Below are 17,270 nucleotides of genomic sequence, written 5' to 3'. Positions count from 1 at the left end.
GATGTAATAGTAGGAATGGCAGAAGAAGTATATGGAAAAACAAATGGAAGCAGTGAAAGGAAAAGAAACATGCTGGTGGAGTGAGAGAGTTAAAGAAGCAGTCAAGTTAAAATATAGATTTACAGATGTTTATGACGACAAGATCAAATGATGATAGAGTTGTTTATAATCAGAGAAAGAGCCATGCAAAAAAACTTGTATGGCTCTTTAAATTAAAAGTTGGGTTGGCTGGGTTGAATTTGAACATAAGTTGGAAGAAGCCATATGGGAACAAAACACACACACACACACACACACACACACACACACACACACACACACACACACTGTTGGACCTGGCAAAGGTGTTTGACAGGATACCACATGGAATTCTAATCTGTAAACTACTACATATGGCAATGGATATAGGGTTGGTGAGATGGATAGGTGGGTGGTTGATGGAGAGATATCAAAGAGTAGTTTATTCAGGAGTAGAGTCCAAAAGACGGCCTGTGACTAGTAGTGTGCCGCAGGGTTCTGTTCTTGGACCACTGCTGTTTAATCTGTTCATTAACGATATAGGGAAGGATCTAAGAGGAACAGTTCATTTGTTCGCTGATGATGCAAAGTTGGGTAGGGCGATAGTGAATGCAGAAGATATCAAAATCTTGCAGGATGACTTGGATAGATTGGAGTTCTGGGCTAAGGAGAATGGATGTCAATTTAATGTGACAAAATGTAAGGTTATGCATTTTGGAGTGAAAAGATTAGCAGCAGTATACCACATTGGTGGAGCTGTACTCCAGGAGATTGATGAGGCCAGGGACATGGGAGTGTTGGTGGATAGGGAGATGAAGTTTAGGGGGCACATTACAAAAGTAGCTAAATCAGCTCATCAATTCACTTGGTTGTTGAAAAATACCTTGGAGCAGAGACAAGCAAGTTATTGTACCCCTGTACCGAGCCTTGATAAGACCTCATCTTAACTACTGTGCCCAGATTTGGTCACCTAGGTTCCTTCTTGATGGGGAGGAGATGGAGAGGATCCAGAGACAAGTGACTAAGATGATAGCGGGTCTATGGAATGAACCATATGAGAACAGGTTGAAGATTTGTGGGTTGCAGAAATTGGTTGATAGGTGGAAGAGGGGAGATATGATTGAGACATTCAAATTGCTAAAAGGTTTCTACAGGATTAAGTCAGAGGATATTTTTGAGATCAGGACTGGTGGTAGGAAAACTAGGGGACACCTATGGAAGCTGGGTAAGAGTGTGGTTAGCAGGGGTTAGAGCTTGGTTCTTTACTTTTAGAGTGGTAAATGAGTGGAATAAGCTGCCAGAGTCTGTTGTGGGTGCTATGACAGTGAGTGAGTTCAAGGCAAGGTATGATAGATACTATGAGAATGTTGTATAGTTGTGTGGACATGATGTTTAGGGCCTCCCTCGATGAGTCTAAGGACTCCCTGGAGTTGCCTGTAATAATAATAATAATAATAATAATAATAATAATAATAATAATAATAAATATATATATAGAACTAATGAAGGACAGAAGAAGAAGAAGAAATAAGTTTCTTAATAAGAGGGATGGAAATCCTCATTTGGGACTACTGGAAGAGAGAATAAGATGATGGCAACATTATTTTAGAGATCTGTTAAATAAAGGTGAAAGTCATAGTGACATAAATTGAATGAATATAATGATAAGAGAGAGAGAGAGAGAGGGATGATAAGAAAATAAGTCTGGCAGTGGCTGAAGCATTAAGGATGGTGAAGAATGGAAAATCTCCCAGAATGGGTGGTTTGCCTGTTGAAATGATCAGAGCTTCTGGTAATACAGGATTGGAATGATTATATGACATCTTTAGACTGATTTGAAGAAACAAGTTGATACCCAATGATTGAACCAAGAGGATTATTGTTCCAATATATAACAAAGGAGGCTCAAGAAGGGAGTGTAGTAACTATAGAGGAATAACATTATTGTGTCACCATGCAAAGATTTATGAAAGGATAATGGTAACAAGAATAAGAGATAAAACACAGGAAGGTATAAGAGAAGAGCAGTTTAGATTTAGGAAAGGGGCATGAACTGTTGATATGACTTTTGCTGTAAGAGAAATGATGGAAACACACCAAGAATTTGAAAAATGCCTTTTTATGGCATTTTTTGATTTGGTAAAAAGCTTTGATTCGGTTCAATGAGAAAAAAGTCTAGGAAAAAGACAGGCATAGAAAAAGTGAATACTAAATTTGGTAATTCTGAGTGGATTACACTTAAAAATGGACTGCAGTAAGGAAGTATCTTAACTCCATTGCTGTTCATTATGGTGATAAATAGTATCCTAGATATGATTAATACCAGAAAGGTGAAACAGCTATGTTTACAGATATGGTGATTTTGTCACATTCAGAAGAAGAACTATAGAAGAAACCTGAACAGATGGAATAATGTAACACAGAACTATGGGCTACATATTAATAGCAGGAAAAGTGAGAGTATAGTTTTAAATTATGGTGGAAAAATGAAAATGTTAATGGTGTTTGACTCAGTGGGCAAGATTTGAAGAGTAGTGAAAACTTCAGATATCTAGGACGTATACTTTCTAGTGATGAATATTAGATCAGTAGATAATGAGAAGGATTTCACTGGGACAACTTTTTTTTTTCTTTTTTTTTTTTTTTTTTTTAACAGTAAGTTTTTTTTCACTTCAGCAGGACCTCACTTTGGGGCAGTGAGGTCCTGCTGAAGTGAAAATTTTTCATTAACAAAAATTACTTTTTGCCAATTTTGACTTTGCATCAGAGTCAAAATTGACAAAAAAAAAAAAAGACATGAATAGAATACAAACAATAGAAATGACAGTTTTATGGACAATGTTAGCAAAAACAAGGAAAAATAGAATAAAAAATGTGGATATTAGGAATAGTTCAGGACTAAAAAGTATTCGAGAAACGCTTATGTACTCTCACTTGAAGTGGTTTGAATATCAATGTATGAAATGAAATAAGAGAAAATCTAGAAAATAAGAAACTTGAACTGGTACAGTTTCATGAAGGAAGACTTTGGGGAAAATAGAAAGAAATGGAGAGATTTGATCTGACTGACTTGACAATTTATGTTGGAATAGTTTGCTAAAGCAGAGAAGAAGTGCTGGCAATGAACAGAATAATTCATAGGAAAATTATTGATAGGAAATTTGTAATAATGTAAACTTAATTATGTAGTACTACAATAGTATCCCATGCTGTACAAGAATTAGAGGATAATTCTTGTACAGCATGAGAAGGCCATGGAGCATTACATCGTGCTTTGCCACAACCTGCCTTGCTTTCAGTGTAACAGACTGTAGGACAAGACAAGTCAAAGAATTGAATTACGAGTTGGGTGGCTTGAGGTCATAGACAAAGCAATTAAGGCTATGAGGGCAGTGTATTATGTTTGTTATTGTGTGGATTATCTGGCTGTTTGTCTACTTTACAGGATGAAAAACCATAGTTTCCAGAAAGGAAAATTCTAATGCTTCCCATTTAGAATGTAAAAGGTTTTTGCATTCTAAAGAGGATTTGAGGTCAGGTCTTTCCAAATTAAGGGAAAATGTTAGAATCCTTGCAACTATCCTATAGGGCATTCTGTTCATTTTACATTAGGTTCACACGTCTGTTATTGCCAAGTAATCTACTTTTATATAAACCCAACTCTGATAGAGTTAGGCAATTAATCTCATCTGTGGAGCCTGCTATGTTTATCAATTGTATACATTTTTTTTTCAGGCCTATTTGTCTGTTTGTGGGACAAAAATCGAGGAGAGAAAATGTTGCCAACTCCCTACGAGATCAGCTAACTCTACTTCAATCAAAAGCCTTTCTAAAAGTTATTCATGTTGGAAGTGGCTTTATGCATAGGTCATGATACAAAAGAACCATCTGAGTGCAAAACAGAGTGCGAGTAGAGTTGAACAACTGTTATGGTCATGGCTTTCACAAGTGATCAGAAAGAATGATTCCCATTTGAATATGATACTGATATGTATGGCTTGATAGAGGATAAGAATTTGAATAGGAACAGGAAATAAATGTTGTAATGGAAACAATAATCTGAATAAGGAAATGATGCACATAAACCAAAGAACTTATAATGGTCAATGATTACAAATGCTATGACAAAATTAATGCTATGTTTGTGACTAAACTGGCTAGAGAACAAACAAACTCCACAAAATACTTAGAAGGATCATAAATCATTAGTAAGCAAAAGATCAGGATGGTTTGGAGAGTGATAAGGACTATCTGGTAATCTAATAAGCAGGTGAATTATCTGTGTGAGATCACTGGTAATAGAAAAAAAACTTTGCCATCTGGTTGTCTTTTACAACAGAGTAACATAAAAGTGGGTGAGAGTAAAGCATACACTTTCATTTTTTGGTAGTGGTAGAATGCAGGTATCAAACTATGGGCTAGCCTGTATTGCTTCTGCTATTATGGTTGTTAAGATTTTGGAAGCACTGGTAAGAACTTGTATACAGAATTGGACAGATGAGGACAATATTATTATATACAGTTAAAGGACACTCTTGTTTTAGTAATCTGGTTGACTTTTATAACAGCAGTGGATGAGGATAATGCATAAACTTTTTTTTTCTTTTACCACATGACAAGTTAGCTTTTAAATTTCAACATGTGAATTTGAATATCACATTAATGGATTAGATTACTAACTGGCTTTCTGATCGATATCAGAGATAGTATATGGGGGAACAGTATCAGTGAGTAGGAAGGTTGCAAATGAAGTTCCACAGCATTGAAATCACTAATGTTCAATCTTTATGTTAATGACATTGTTTGACGAAAGGGTCACAACGAATTAATGCAGTTGGCACATGGCTTCTCTGCTGTTCCTAAAGGCAAATATTTATGGCTGTAGATTTGTGTGTTTATGGGTCCAGTTTGCCTGTTCTGAGGGATGAAGAAACTAGTTTCCAGGAGGAAACACCCTCTAAGTCAGTAAGAGACCAGCTAACTCACAACTGATAAAGGTTCCTCATGTCACAGACAGGATTCAAAACCAAGACTTTTCAAACCAAATGGACTGTCTATACCAACTCAGTTATGGAGGCTTCTTGTCACTGGACTACAGGGAAATATTTAGTTGTTTGAAGATGAATGTAAAGCTTGAAAAGGTGATTAGTAATAGTGCTGATGCTTTGGCTGTTCAAGAAGATTTGAATAAGCTGGGAAAGTAGGAAAATTAATGGGGATGTCAGTTTAATGATGGTTGAATTGAAATTTGGAATGCAAGATGGAATGCTTTATGCTCACTTGAAATTATATGGAAAGCAGTGAAGGAAGCAAGGGATCTTTGGGTGATTGTAGATAGAAATTTGAAGTTCAGAGGACATATTGCAAAGGTCGTGAAGACATCTCAGATAATAATAATAATCGTATGATGATACATGGCCATGAGTCCCCTTTACGGGGAGGTATGGCACCATCTCAGTCCCCCAAAATTTTATCCGGGCTCCAGAACCGGCATAGCTGATGAATCAGACCTATGGCTGGGTCAGTATTCCTGACTGTAATCCGTGTGTGTTCACTGGACCGGTTTGCCTGCTTGCGGGATGAAAAACCCCAGATAAACTGGTGGAAAAAACCCTGCTGTTCATGCCCAAGACAAGCTAACTTGGCTATGGCTGAGGAAGATCCTTAAGCTCCTCACATCGTCAATGGAAATTGAACCTAGGACACTCCTTCCCCAGGCATATGGTTGCGAAGCGCATAGCCACTAGGCTAACCGCACGGACGACATATCAGATAACTCTGCAATACCCATGAGGACACTGACCATAAGAGATAAAAAGGTGGTTATTCCATTGCATAAACGTTTGATCAAACCGCATCTGGATTTCTGTGCTCAGATTATGTCACTGGGATTTGAAAGGGATGAAATAACCCTAGAGAGGGTGCAAAGGCGGATAACAAAAATGATATCAGTATTGGTTATGAGGACAGATTAAAGGAATGAAAACTACAGCTTGGTGGATAGAAGATAAAAGATATGATTGAGACACTTAAGCTGTTGAAAGGTTATTAATGGATTGACAATGGGGGAGATATTTCCTATGGTAGAAAAGGGGAGGGAACAAAGACAAGGAGCCATCCCTGGACGATGCAAAATTTTGGAAGTATTGAGTAAATGGTATGAAGTAAGTTTTTTGCATAAGGAGTGGCAGAAACAAGGAATGCATTGTCTGAGAGGGTAATAAAAGTGCAAATGGTCAGAGAGATTAAGTAGTGGTAAAATAGACTTTGTTTTGTCTAGCAATGGTCTCCCAAAATGAGTCTTATGATGCCTTAGTGGTCAGTATATTATTATTATTATTATTGAGCCTCCATAGATCAGTCAGTATAGACAACTCCCTCTGATTGAAAAGACTTGAATTAGATTCCCGTCAGTGACATGAGGAACCTTTATCTGGTCTCTTTTGACAAAAGGTGAGTTAGCTGGTCTCATATGGAGGTAGGGATTTTTTCCCACCTGGAAACTTTTTCACCTTTCCCCCCAAATCAGGCAAACCGGCCCCGTGAGCACATGCATCAACAGACATAGGACACACCAGGAGACACAGGGCTAACCACCTTATCCTCACGTTATGGTTGCAAAGTCCAAGAATACTTGGAAAGGTCATGGGTGCTTAAGTGCCTGTTAGGACCATTGATAGGATAGGATTATTATTATTATTATTATCTCTATTTGCTGGAAAAATACAGTTGGAATTGCGATGAACATTAAAATTTTTCAACAATGATGACTCTGCTATTAGGAAATCAGAACTAGTGAAAAATCAAGATTTAAAGTAAAGAAATCAATAGGCTGCACTATTCTAAACAGAAACTACTGAAACAATGACAAAAACTGTTCATAACATAAATTCTTACTTCGCTATATTCAACATCATGTGTTCCTGAATCTTCTTTTAGATTAGATTCATCTTGCTCCACATTTGGCGAAATATGCCTAAATGCACTGCATCCACCAGGAAAGAGTCCTATTGTAAAAATATAAAATTTCTTTGAAGTTCAAAATTAAAAATAATATATTTGTCACTAAACAGTAGTTTAGGGATCACGTAAAAAAAAAAATTCAAATGAAATTATACATTATTACATTTTTCTATGTCAACATTGCCAATGAAAAATTTAAAACCTCAAGCACATTATTATTGTAGATAAGCCAAGGTTAGCAAACAAATGATAAAAATAATTTATAACATAAATTATTGGACAAAACAACAAAATGTTGTTTTGTCCAACATTAATAAACTTTCAAAAACTGGAAACCATTTATAAAAAAAGCTAGCCTGGAATCTTCTTCTTCTTCTTCCGTAGTCTGAAATGAACCATTGGGTCATTCATGGTTGGTAGGTGATACTCTTTGCTAGCCTCCTCCAGTAGTCACAGTCAGCGTGGAATACCAATAGCTTTATTCACTAAATCACTGAAGCAAACAAAATATTATTAAGAAAGACTTCCAGGGAGTCAGGAACTTATTAAAGGAGACCAAATATCAAACACACCAACTGTGATACCTTATCTTGAATTCATTCATGCCGCCTGCATTCACAACCTTGAAAGGCAATCCATTTAAATCACAAATCAGACTATGAGAGAAAAATCTAGCTCTCACATCCCGTCTTCACTGCATTCATTCTCTATCTTCCATGGATGCCATCTTATCCTCTCCCGACCCTCTATAAAATGAAAAATTCCATCAACTGGTATCTTGTGAGACCCTTTCAGAAGTTTTTAAGTCTCATCATATCACTCCTCTTTTTCATGTTTACTGGTATCTGCAGTAAACAAATTCTCAATTGGTTTTCATAATCTGTATTCCACAATCCCAGTGTCATGTTTAACATTCTCCTCTGCACTCTCTCCACCGTATCAGAATCACTAGAAATCAGGAGAGGGACCATATCTGTGCACAATAGTCCAAGTGAGGTCATATCATGGTCTTGTAAAAAGGGAAAATGACTTCCTTACATATTGAAGTTCATTCAATCTTTGCTATATGGTCCTTGAACCTCACCAGCCTATCGACTAAATTAAACTCCAAGTTCCCTAGCCTGGTCAGTTTCTTCTAGCATAATCCCACCAACATAATGGATCACTGGATAGCTCATTACAACGAGGTGCTTGCCTTTACATTTACTAACATTGAACTGACAGCCATCTGCACACCTAAAATTCCAGCTTAATCAAATCATTCTGCATATCAATTGCATTTCTAACTATCATCCAACAGTTGTATGTCACCTGTCAAATCCATCCCAATGTCAATAATATAAAGATTGGTAACAATGGATCAAGGGGGGATCCCTGTGGTACAGCACTGGTCACAATAAATCTTGCAGATTCATATACCCATATATCACTTTTTAATATTTATCAGTCAGCCATCCTCGTATCCATGCTAATATTTTATAATCCAATCCCATCTCCAATTTATGCAACAGGCTTTCATGCTGTATCCTGTCAAAAGCCTTAGCATAATCTAACATTATCATGGTGTATCCATTCTCTTGTCTAAATCAATAATAGCATTCATAACAATGAGTTATGATATAAATAACACCAATAGAGAAAAATATATATATTTATTAAACTCACTAATATTTCACTGGTATTTAACTAGCATCATCAGGGCACAATTATAACTGTGATAAGCACACAGCACTAAACTACGTAATTGCAAAAAACAATTTAAATTGTAATTAAAGACAAAACTAATGTCCTTTCATGGTGCCTTCTATGGTTATGGGCCAGATAACCATAAAGAAATCCCATGAAAAGGAAAAATATACAAACAGCTGGATGGGACTGCTAGGGATTCTCTTTCTTCCTCTTCCTTTTGTCTTCCTTGCTAGCCTGGTCCCTTTTCCTGGCCAGAATCTTATACACCTCCCACTGTTCTCTACCTATGACTTTATACTTTTTCCAAAAACTCTTTTTAATCTGCAGTTCATGTTTTATACCATAAATGACTCGTTTAACACCAAAAAGTGTTAGCGTTTTCACAGGAGGTATACAGCTTGCAGTTGCTGCTAATAAATATTTTTTTATTAGCTACCATGCACTGGTGATATCTTTCCATTCCAATTTTTCCACCATAGAAATGCTCCAAGCTGATTTTATGAACATATGCTTTATAATTCCACATGAATTCCTTTTTTATTGATTCTTCTTCATGTATATCCAAATCAAGACTACGTAGTCCCTCTTATCAACTGGGAACTAGGGTGACATCTCACTTATAATCAGATCATCCTCTGATGCTAGAACCAAATTCCTAATCCCTGATCTTCATATTCCCTCTACCACGCTGCCTAAGATATTTGCTCCTCAAGAATTCCAGAAATTCTAAACCCTAACTAGTTATCTTTTTCCCAATTTATACTGCTATACTGAAACTCTCACATAATGAACAATCATTTTGGGACTGCCTAGGGATTCTCTTGCCAAATTAGACTGCCTAAAATAACTCCCACTCTTCATCCTCTGTGTTATCTGGCCTATTCAACATTCCACTAAATATTTTATCTTGCTTACCTTTTATCAAAACCATTAGTACCATTTCCCTCCAAATTCTCCATTCTGAGAGGACACAAGCCATCACTTATCTCCCAAGTGACACTCCACTACTATTCCTGTAATGCCAAAATATGCTATATCACTCTACTTGTATTCTGTCGGACATCCTTTTCTGCCAACCACATTTCACAGATTCCAACCATCACAAGATAGGCTAAGACTATTTATGCCATAAATTCATTTCCTTTATTTCTGATACAACTGGCATTTGGATAGAAAAGAATCATTGTAGTATCAGTATTCCTATACCTATTATTATTTTCTCCAGACTCCATTCAGCTCTGTGGTATATCATACATTCTCCCATCTTGCAAGTGACTATCTCCACAAGAGGTCCTCTAGTACTCTAGAGGACCTCTTGTGGACCTGCTACTCTAGCAACTATAGTTTCCAGAGAACAATAATCTGTTCAGATGTCTGTGTCATTCCATGTTTAAATACAGCCTATCTCTCAAATACAGTTCTCTTCCATCATCAAATTGTACTCCAAACATCAACATATTTGGATTTCTTTCAACTACTGGCATCACTGATGCTGAGTTGAGAAGAAGAGTATCACTGATGCTCTTCTCAACTCTGTATTATCATATCTGGGCAATACTCACTATCTTCCCTTTCATACTTTTCTACTTCACAATCTCAAACACACCTCTCTCACTACCCAGTTCACACAACCTCTCAGGTCATTCATACCAAAAAAATGCTATCAATTCATCAGCATACTCACCTCACTTTATTGCCACACACACACTATCATTCCTTCAGGCAAGCCCTTGAACATTTTATTCACATTCTATATAACATTCTATTCTGCATACTGTGAATCACTGAATCTCCTACAATCTTCTCTCTCTTCCCCTCCCCCCAACTTGTTCTCTAACTTGCTTGCCTTCTTCACATCTACCTTCCCTTTCTCCTGTACTTTCTCAATTTTCTGTTATTTCCTCTCATTCCCTTATTATTATTATTATTATTATTACATCCTCCATAGAGTCAACAGGCTCATCCTGGGAGGTTCATTCAACTGACAACATATTTATCATATAGAATCTTAAAGTCCTTAACACTCCTTGCATTAACAACACATTCTAGTAATGCATTCCATTCAATGACAATTCTCCGTGTAAAAAATCTACTCCTCACACCCTTCTTCACACTTTTACATAACTTCCAGGAATAACCCCTGGTTCTTCCCCTCTCACCTTCTACTCTTTTTATAATCCCCTTTGGATTAATCTGATAAAATCCTCTCACTAACTTAAACATCTATATCATATCACCTCTCTTCCTTCTATCCACCAAACTCTGCAATCCACATCTCTTCAACCTCTCTCCACAGCAAGCATTCCAAACTCCTGATATTGTCTTAGTCACTCTTCTCTGGGCTCTCTCCAATGTCTCCACATCACATTGAAAACCAGGTGACCAGATCTGAGCACAATAGTCCAAGTATGGTCTGACCAGTGCCTTATACAGTGGAACAACCACTTCCTTAACCTTGCATGTTAGAGTACTTCTTATGATAGCAGCACTACAATTTGCAACTTTTGCAACCCTAGCAATATGCCCTCTAAACTTTCGTCTACTGTCAACCATCACTTCTAAATCTCTAATCTCATCCACTTCCTGCAGTATGGTACAATTGATATAGTACATAGCCTTATATTTCTGCACTCCAAAATGCAACCTTGCACTTATTGATATTAAAACTAAAACCCCACTTTTTGTCAAAGTAAAAATTCTATACAAATCTTCCTGAAGGGATTCAGCATCAGCAGTGCTACTTATAATTCTTTCTAACTTTGCATCATCAGTAAATAACTGAAGATCCCCAGTCAGTCCATATGATATATCGTTTACAGATAAGTTAAACAGTGGGAGCCCAAGAACAGAACCCTGGGGCAAGCCAATGGTTACACTTCTTTTTTTGAGACACTGCTCCATCATACACAACCTGCTGGTTTCGTTGAGAGAGCCAATCTCTGATCCATCTAACCAATATACTGGTTATTCCCATCCTCTGCAGCATGTACATCAACTTATCATGTGGTAATCTATCAAACGCTTTTGCAAAGTCTAAGAATATCACTGGTATATGATTTTCCCTTATCTAACACACTCATCACCTTATCATAAAATGCAAGTAAATTACTAAAACAGGACTTACCCTTACAAATTCATGCTGACCTTCATAAAAATGGCATGTCCATCAACCCAATTCTGTATTTTATTTGTTAATAATCTCTCCAACACCTTGACCACAACTGCAGCTATACAGACTGGTCCATAGTTGGAGACTTCTGTCTTAGAACCATGCTTGTGAAGTAGTACTATTTTGCCCTCTTTCCACTCCTTAGGTACCCAACCCACTGCAAGATTTTCATTAAATAACCAGGTCAAGGGTATAACCAACTATGCTGCACATTCCTTAAGCATACATGGTGATATGTCATCCATTCCCACAGCTTTATTCACATCTAACCTAACCAACATCTGATACACCTCTGTTTCTTTCACTTTCAATTCTCCTAATACTTGCCTCTTCTATATATTGTACCAGATAATTTATACCAGTATGATATATGCTGATAAAGTGCTCATTCAATAATTCCATTATATCCTTTTCAGTTGTTAGTCTGCTGCCATAATTATTCTTCCTCTTGCTTGACATGTAGCAGAAAAATTCCCAAGAGCTAACCTTGGCCTAACCAGCCAAGCTCCTCTCATACTGCACCTTTTCTTTCTTTATCATGCTCATCATCTTTCTAGCCTGCACCTTATACTCTTCATGGATCTGATTACCACCACTGTCTTGTACCTCCTCCATAACATTTTCTTTTCCATCACAGCTTGCTTGATTTCACTGTTCATCCATTTCACTCCCACTCTATTTACTCACTTAACCCTCGGTATGCAGTCATACATTGCTTTTGTCAGATACTGCCTTAGGAGTTTCCATGCATTGTCAATATCTTTTCTGCTCAGCTCATCTACCCAACGTACTGATGCTAAATGACTACAGAGCTTCCTATAATCCCATATGTATCCATTTTTGACAGTGACCTTTTCTAGTTTCATCACTTCCCAAACAAGTACCTCATGATCACTCTCATCAACTGATAGCAGCGTCAACACCTCATTAACAACTAAATCGTGTGAAGTTATCACCAAATCCAAAACATTAAAGCCTTCAATTGCTTCAATCACGTGCTGCTTAAGATACTTATCTCTCAGAAATTTCACAAACTTGCTCTCCTTGTTCCCATACACTATCTCCTCCTTCCAGTCTATATTTCTGTAATTAAAGTCTCCCATCAGGACCTTCTTTTTACATGCCCAACTAATTTGCCTAAACATTTCATAATCAATATTCTCTGCATTCCCTGGCCTATAACAGCATCCTACCAGAAAAACTAACCTGTTTATTTCAACTTCGCACCACAGATTCAAAATCTGTTCATGCACCATCAACTTCCACACTTTGCAGACACAATTCCTCTGCAATCATTAACAGCTCCTATTTTCATATCTCTATCCTTTCGGAAAATTATATATCCTTCTAATTCTATTCCTGACATCACATCCTCCTCAGACAACCAAGTTTCACTTATTCCAATTACTTTGGGGCATAGTGTCTCGATTGATGCCACAAACTCAGCTCTCTTGTTTCGAATACTCCTTAGATTTATGTATAAACATAACTATAAATATTGTGTATAAACATATAAACATAATGCTGTGTGTTTGAGGCCATCCTACCAGCACCAACATTCTCTATTCTAGCTGCTATACTACACCTCTCTCTTCGGTTTGACCACTCCAGTTGCCCTGATCCCGACTGCGATTTCCATTCTTACCTGTCTCATCCTCACCTTTATGCATTCCATCACTTTGTGTTACTGCAACCACATCTTCAACCTCATATCCATCTTTTTCCTACTGTACAATCTGTTGATTTGTGCTATCATGTTTTATAGGTAGGCTCTGATCATTTGCTGCATTAACTTCTTAACTCTGTGCCTTCTCAGAAAACAATATCCTTTCTAAATGCCCAACACCAAACCTATCCTCTATCATTCCCATAGCTCTCAATTCTTCTCTTTGTTGCACATCAGTTATCTTCAAGTCTCCTAATCTCTCTCTCTCTCTCTCTCTCTCTCTCTCTTCACTGAAATCAACTCATTTTTCATACCTTCAGCTTGTTCCTCTCTTTCAACCTCCTACTCTGCTTGATCCATTTCATTTTTGAAATCTGTTAAACAACACCAGTCACACTTCCTAATGTAAAATCTATCTAAATATTATGATTGTTATTCTCAGCCTTGATCATGTATTTATATCTCTCTGTCAGTGTTAACTCCTTTTTGGCACAATCTTACTATTGCTACTACACCCAGGGATACTAATAAAATGAAAGATTTCAAAAACTTTAGAACTCTAAAGAAAACAGACTGATTCTGCTAGGGAGTTATGTGGCAAAGTCATGAACAGTTATAGAAATATCAGAACTCCATGGTGGATGCAAGAAAATTAAGAGGCAGTCCTAAAAAAAAAAAAAAGAAGAAGAAAGCATTATGAAAGGACTAAGCAAGCAAGAAAGTCAGCAGGTGCCTCAAGATAATACAGAGTAAAATGGACAAGAACTAAACTAAATGTAAACGCAGATAAAAACAATGTAAAAGTAGATAAAAACAAACGTCTTCCAATGACTTTTGTTTAGCTAGTTTTACATTTAGCTTATCTTACTTTTTTTTTTTCTGTATTCTATTAAAGCACCTGCTGACTTATTTGGATGGACTGACAAGGAATCAGAGATGACCAAAGATGAACTGAAAACTGAAGATATTCTAGATGTCTAGATTAATTACTTTGAAAGATTGCTAAATGAAATGAGAAGTGACAGATCAGTGGTAGATAATATTCAAGAGAAATGCTAGGAGGGCTTATCAATACTTGAGGGAAAATCTCTGAAATGTCGAAAGACTATTCTAGAAGTTTATAATAAGTTTAGTTAAATCCTTTATCCAAGTGTGAGCAAACAAAGTTTGCACCTGAAAGTATCTTCAGGACTGGGGTAAGGTAGTACAATACCAGGCAACTCATTGCAAAGGTGGAGAAAGATCTCATCACTCCTATCTCAGTATCTCCCATAATGCAAAGCACTTCTCATTGTGGATAAGTGTAATGCTATGCATTAAGGCAAGGGCCACTACCCATACTGGTTTCCACCTTTATTGAGGTCTCATCAGTGGGAGCCAGGCCCAGTAGTGGAGACACTAAGGCAGAAGCAATGAGAGGTCATCCCAACCTATAGGAGTTGCCAAAGGGTGTACAACCTTATTATTAAATTACCTCTGCAATTGAATTGGAATGGAAACTTTCATTCCTCACTCTGTTGAAATTCTCCAACCAATATCTAAACCATGGTTCTCCAAAAAAGTGTGCTAGGACTGTCTAAGAAAAGCAAAGCCTTTCACTAGTGGCTTGAGACCAAAACACCAGCTTCATCTGCCTACACAGTTGATGCAACTTATAAAACCACCATTAAAAGGGCAAAGTCTAAATTCAATGAGGACAAATGCAGAAAATGCTGCTTGTGCCACTGGCAGCCATGCCTTTTGGTCCCTCACCAAAGCCAATGGATGCAACTTTTGTCCATCTGTGCTTCCTCCTCTATCTCACCCTAATGGTAATATTACCTAAAGACAAGGCTGATGTCTTGACTTCATCCTTCTCTTCCAATTCCTACATAGATAACCATGGCAAATTATCTCCTTCCTTGCCTAGAATTGCATCTCATGCCTCCTGTGACCTTTTTGCCAGAAAGACATCACAAGAATCTTGAATAACTTGGATATTACAAAGGCAGCTGGTCCTGATAGAATTTCATCTATTGTGTGCAAAACATGCACTTGTGAGCTAACACCTGTTCTCTATCATCTATTCACTAAACTGTACTCAACTGGCATCCACCCTACAGCATGGAAGAAAGCTCATATACAACCAGTTTCTCCCCCCCCTTAAAAAAGAGATAAATGTTTACCATCAAGCTATCTACCTATTGCTCTTACATCAGTTTGGTCTAAAAGTATGGAGAAGGTTATCAATAGTCAGCTTCTTCAACATCCTGAGAATTGCTATACAGTTAGTGACCACCAGTATGAATTTTGTCACTCCAGATCCACAGGAGATCTCCTGGCCTATGTTACTCACATTTGGACCAATTCCATGGAAAGATTTGTAGAAACCCGTGCTTTTGCTCCTGACATCTCTAAGGCTTTTGATAGGGCTTCTCAACAAATTACCATCATTTGGACTGCTTTCATCCTTGTGTAGATGGAATGCCAGTTTTCTCCCAGATCAATCCCTATGTGTAATGGTGGATGGTGTTCCCTCCTCAAATTTTCATGTCAATGCCATTGTTCCTCAGGGTTCTGTCATTTCATCCACTCTCTTCCTGATTTATATAAATGACCTGCTCTCATTCACTGTAAACCTTATTCATAGTTTTGATGATGATAGCACACTGTACTTGTCCTGTCTGTAAAGCAGTATCTGGCTGATAAGAAGATCCCAGTGACCATCCACCTTACTTGCTGGACTTAGCTCCACATGACTTTTACCTTTTCCCAAAGTTGAAATCTGCATCGAAGGAAACAGCAGCACTACTGAAGCAGAGAACACCTGATGACAACTTTCAACAATGGAAAATTGTATGCAATGGTGTATAGATAGAGGAGGAGAGTATGTTGAAGGGGATAACAATTAAGTTGTACAATTGTAATAATAAACCACATGTTTGCAACCAGTCTCGTTATTTAATAGCTGCCATCCACTGGCGCACTCAGAATTTAATCTTGGAGGGGGCTGAGCACTCAAGATTTAATCTTTAGGGGGGGGGGGGGATCTGACTGAGCATCTGCAGTGATCGCCAATACATGATACCTGTGATTTCCTCTAGCTCGGCTCGAGCAAACAAAGTAGCACCCGAGCACTACTTCATTCGCCTTGCGTTCACAGCGGCCAGGATTCCAGAGCACTATAGGGTATTCCCACCTTATCGCTAATTCATAAGTAGCATTGAAATAGAAGACACGACATAACATAAATTTTTTTAAAAAATTAATTTTAATTAGGGAAAGATTTTTAGAAATTTTTCTAGTGTTTTTTCCTTTTTCTTTTGGAGGGGGCCAGGACCCCTTGACCCCCTCCATGGGTGCACCAATGACATTATATATATATATATATATATATATATATATATATATATATATATATATATATATATATATATATATATTTATTTATTTAGCTAGTTAGTTTTGTTTCTGGTGCAAACAGCTTTATTCCACTAGCACAGGATCTACAATTTTAAGAAGTAGTCCTAAAATATTTTAAAAATCTATCTTCCTTTTTTTTATTTTTTTACTAATGCTAGTGGTGACTTTCTGCCTAAATTAGCACAGGATTAAGTGAGAGAATAACTTTAAAAATATTACAGGAGGATTTGTTTAATAGTGAATCATTCATTTCTTGTAATAAAGGAATTTTTTTTTTACTTGACTGAAACTCAGTTCCAGAACAGCAGAAGCTTACAAACCTTGCTGACAGTATCTGATTCGCACCTTGTCATATGACTGAAA

At 37.2% G+C, this 17,270-nt stretch overlaps 1 protein-coding gene across 1 annotated transcript in view; it reads right to left on the bottom strand.

Moving 5' to 3' along the window:
• Window positions 1-17,270, bottom strand: part of Ziz (dedicator of cytokinesis protein Ziz) — an 826,359-nt gene that overhangs the window by 115,976 nt on the left and 693,113 nt on the right. The window contains exon 43 of the mRNA XM_090414187.1: window positions 6,916-7,025. Coding sequence (XP_090270313.1) covers window positions 6,916-7,025 — 110 coding nt within the window. The remainder of the gene's footprint in view (window positions 1-6,915; window positions 7,026-17,270) is intronic.

This window comes from Typopeltis vanoorti, chromosome 24 (genome assembly GCF_054136105.1).
Source record: "Typopeltis vanoorti isolate ZY-2024b chromosome 24, IOZ_Tvanoo_1.0, whole genome shotgun sequence".
NCBI lineage: Eukaryota > Metazoa > Arthropoda > Arachnida > Uropygi > Thelyphonidae > Typopeltis > Typopeltis vanoorti.
The sequence above is the reverse complement of the archived record's forward strand: the minus strand, read 5'-3'. Positions and strand labels throughout refer to the sequence as shown.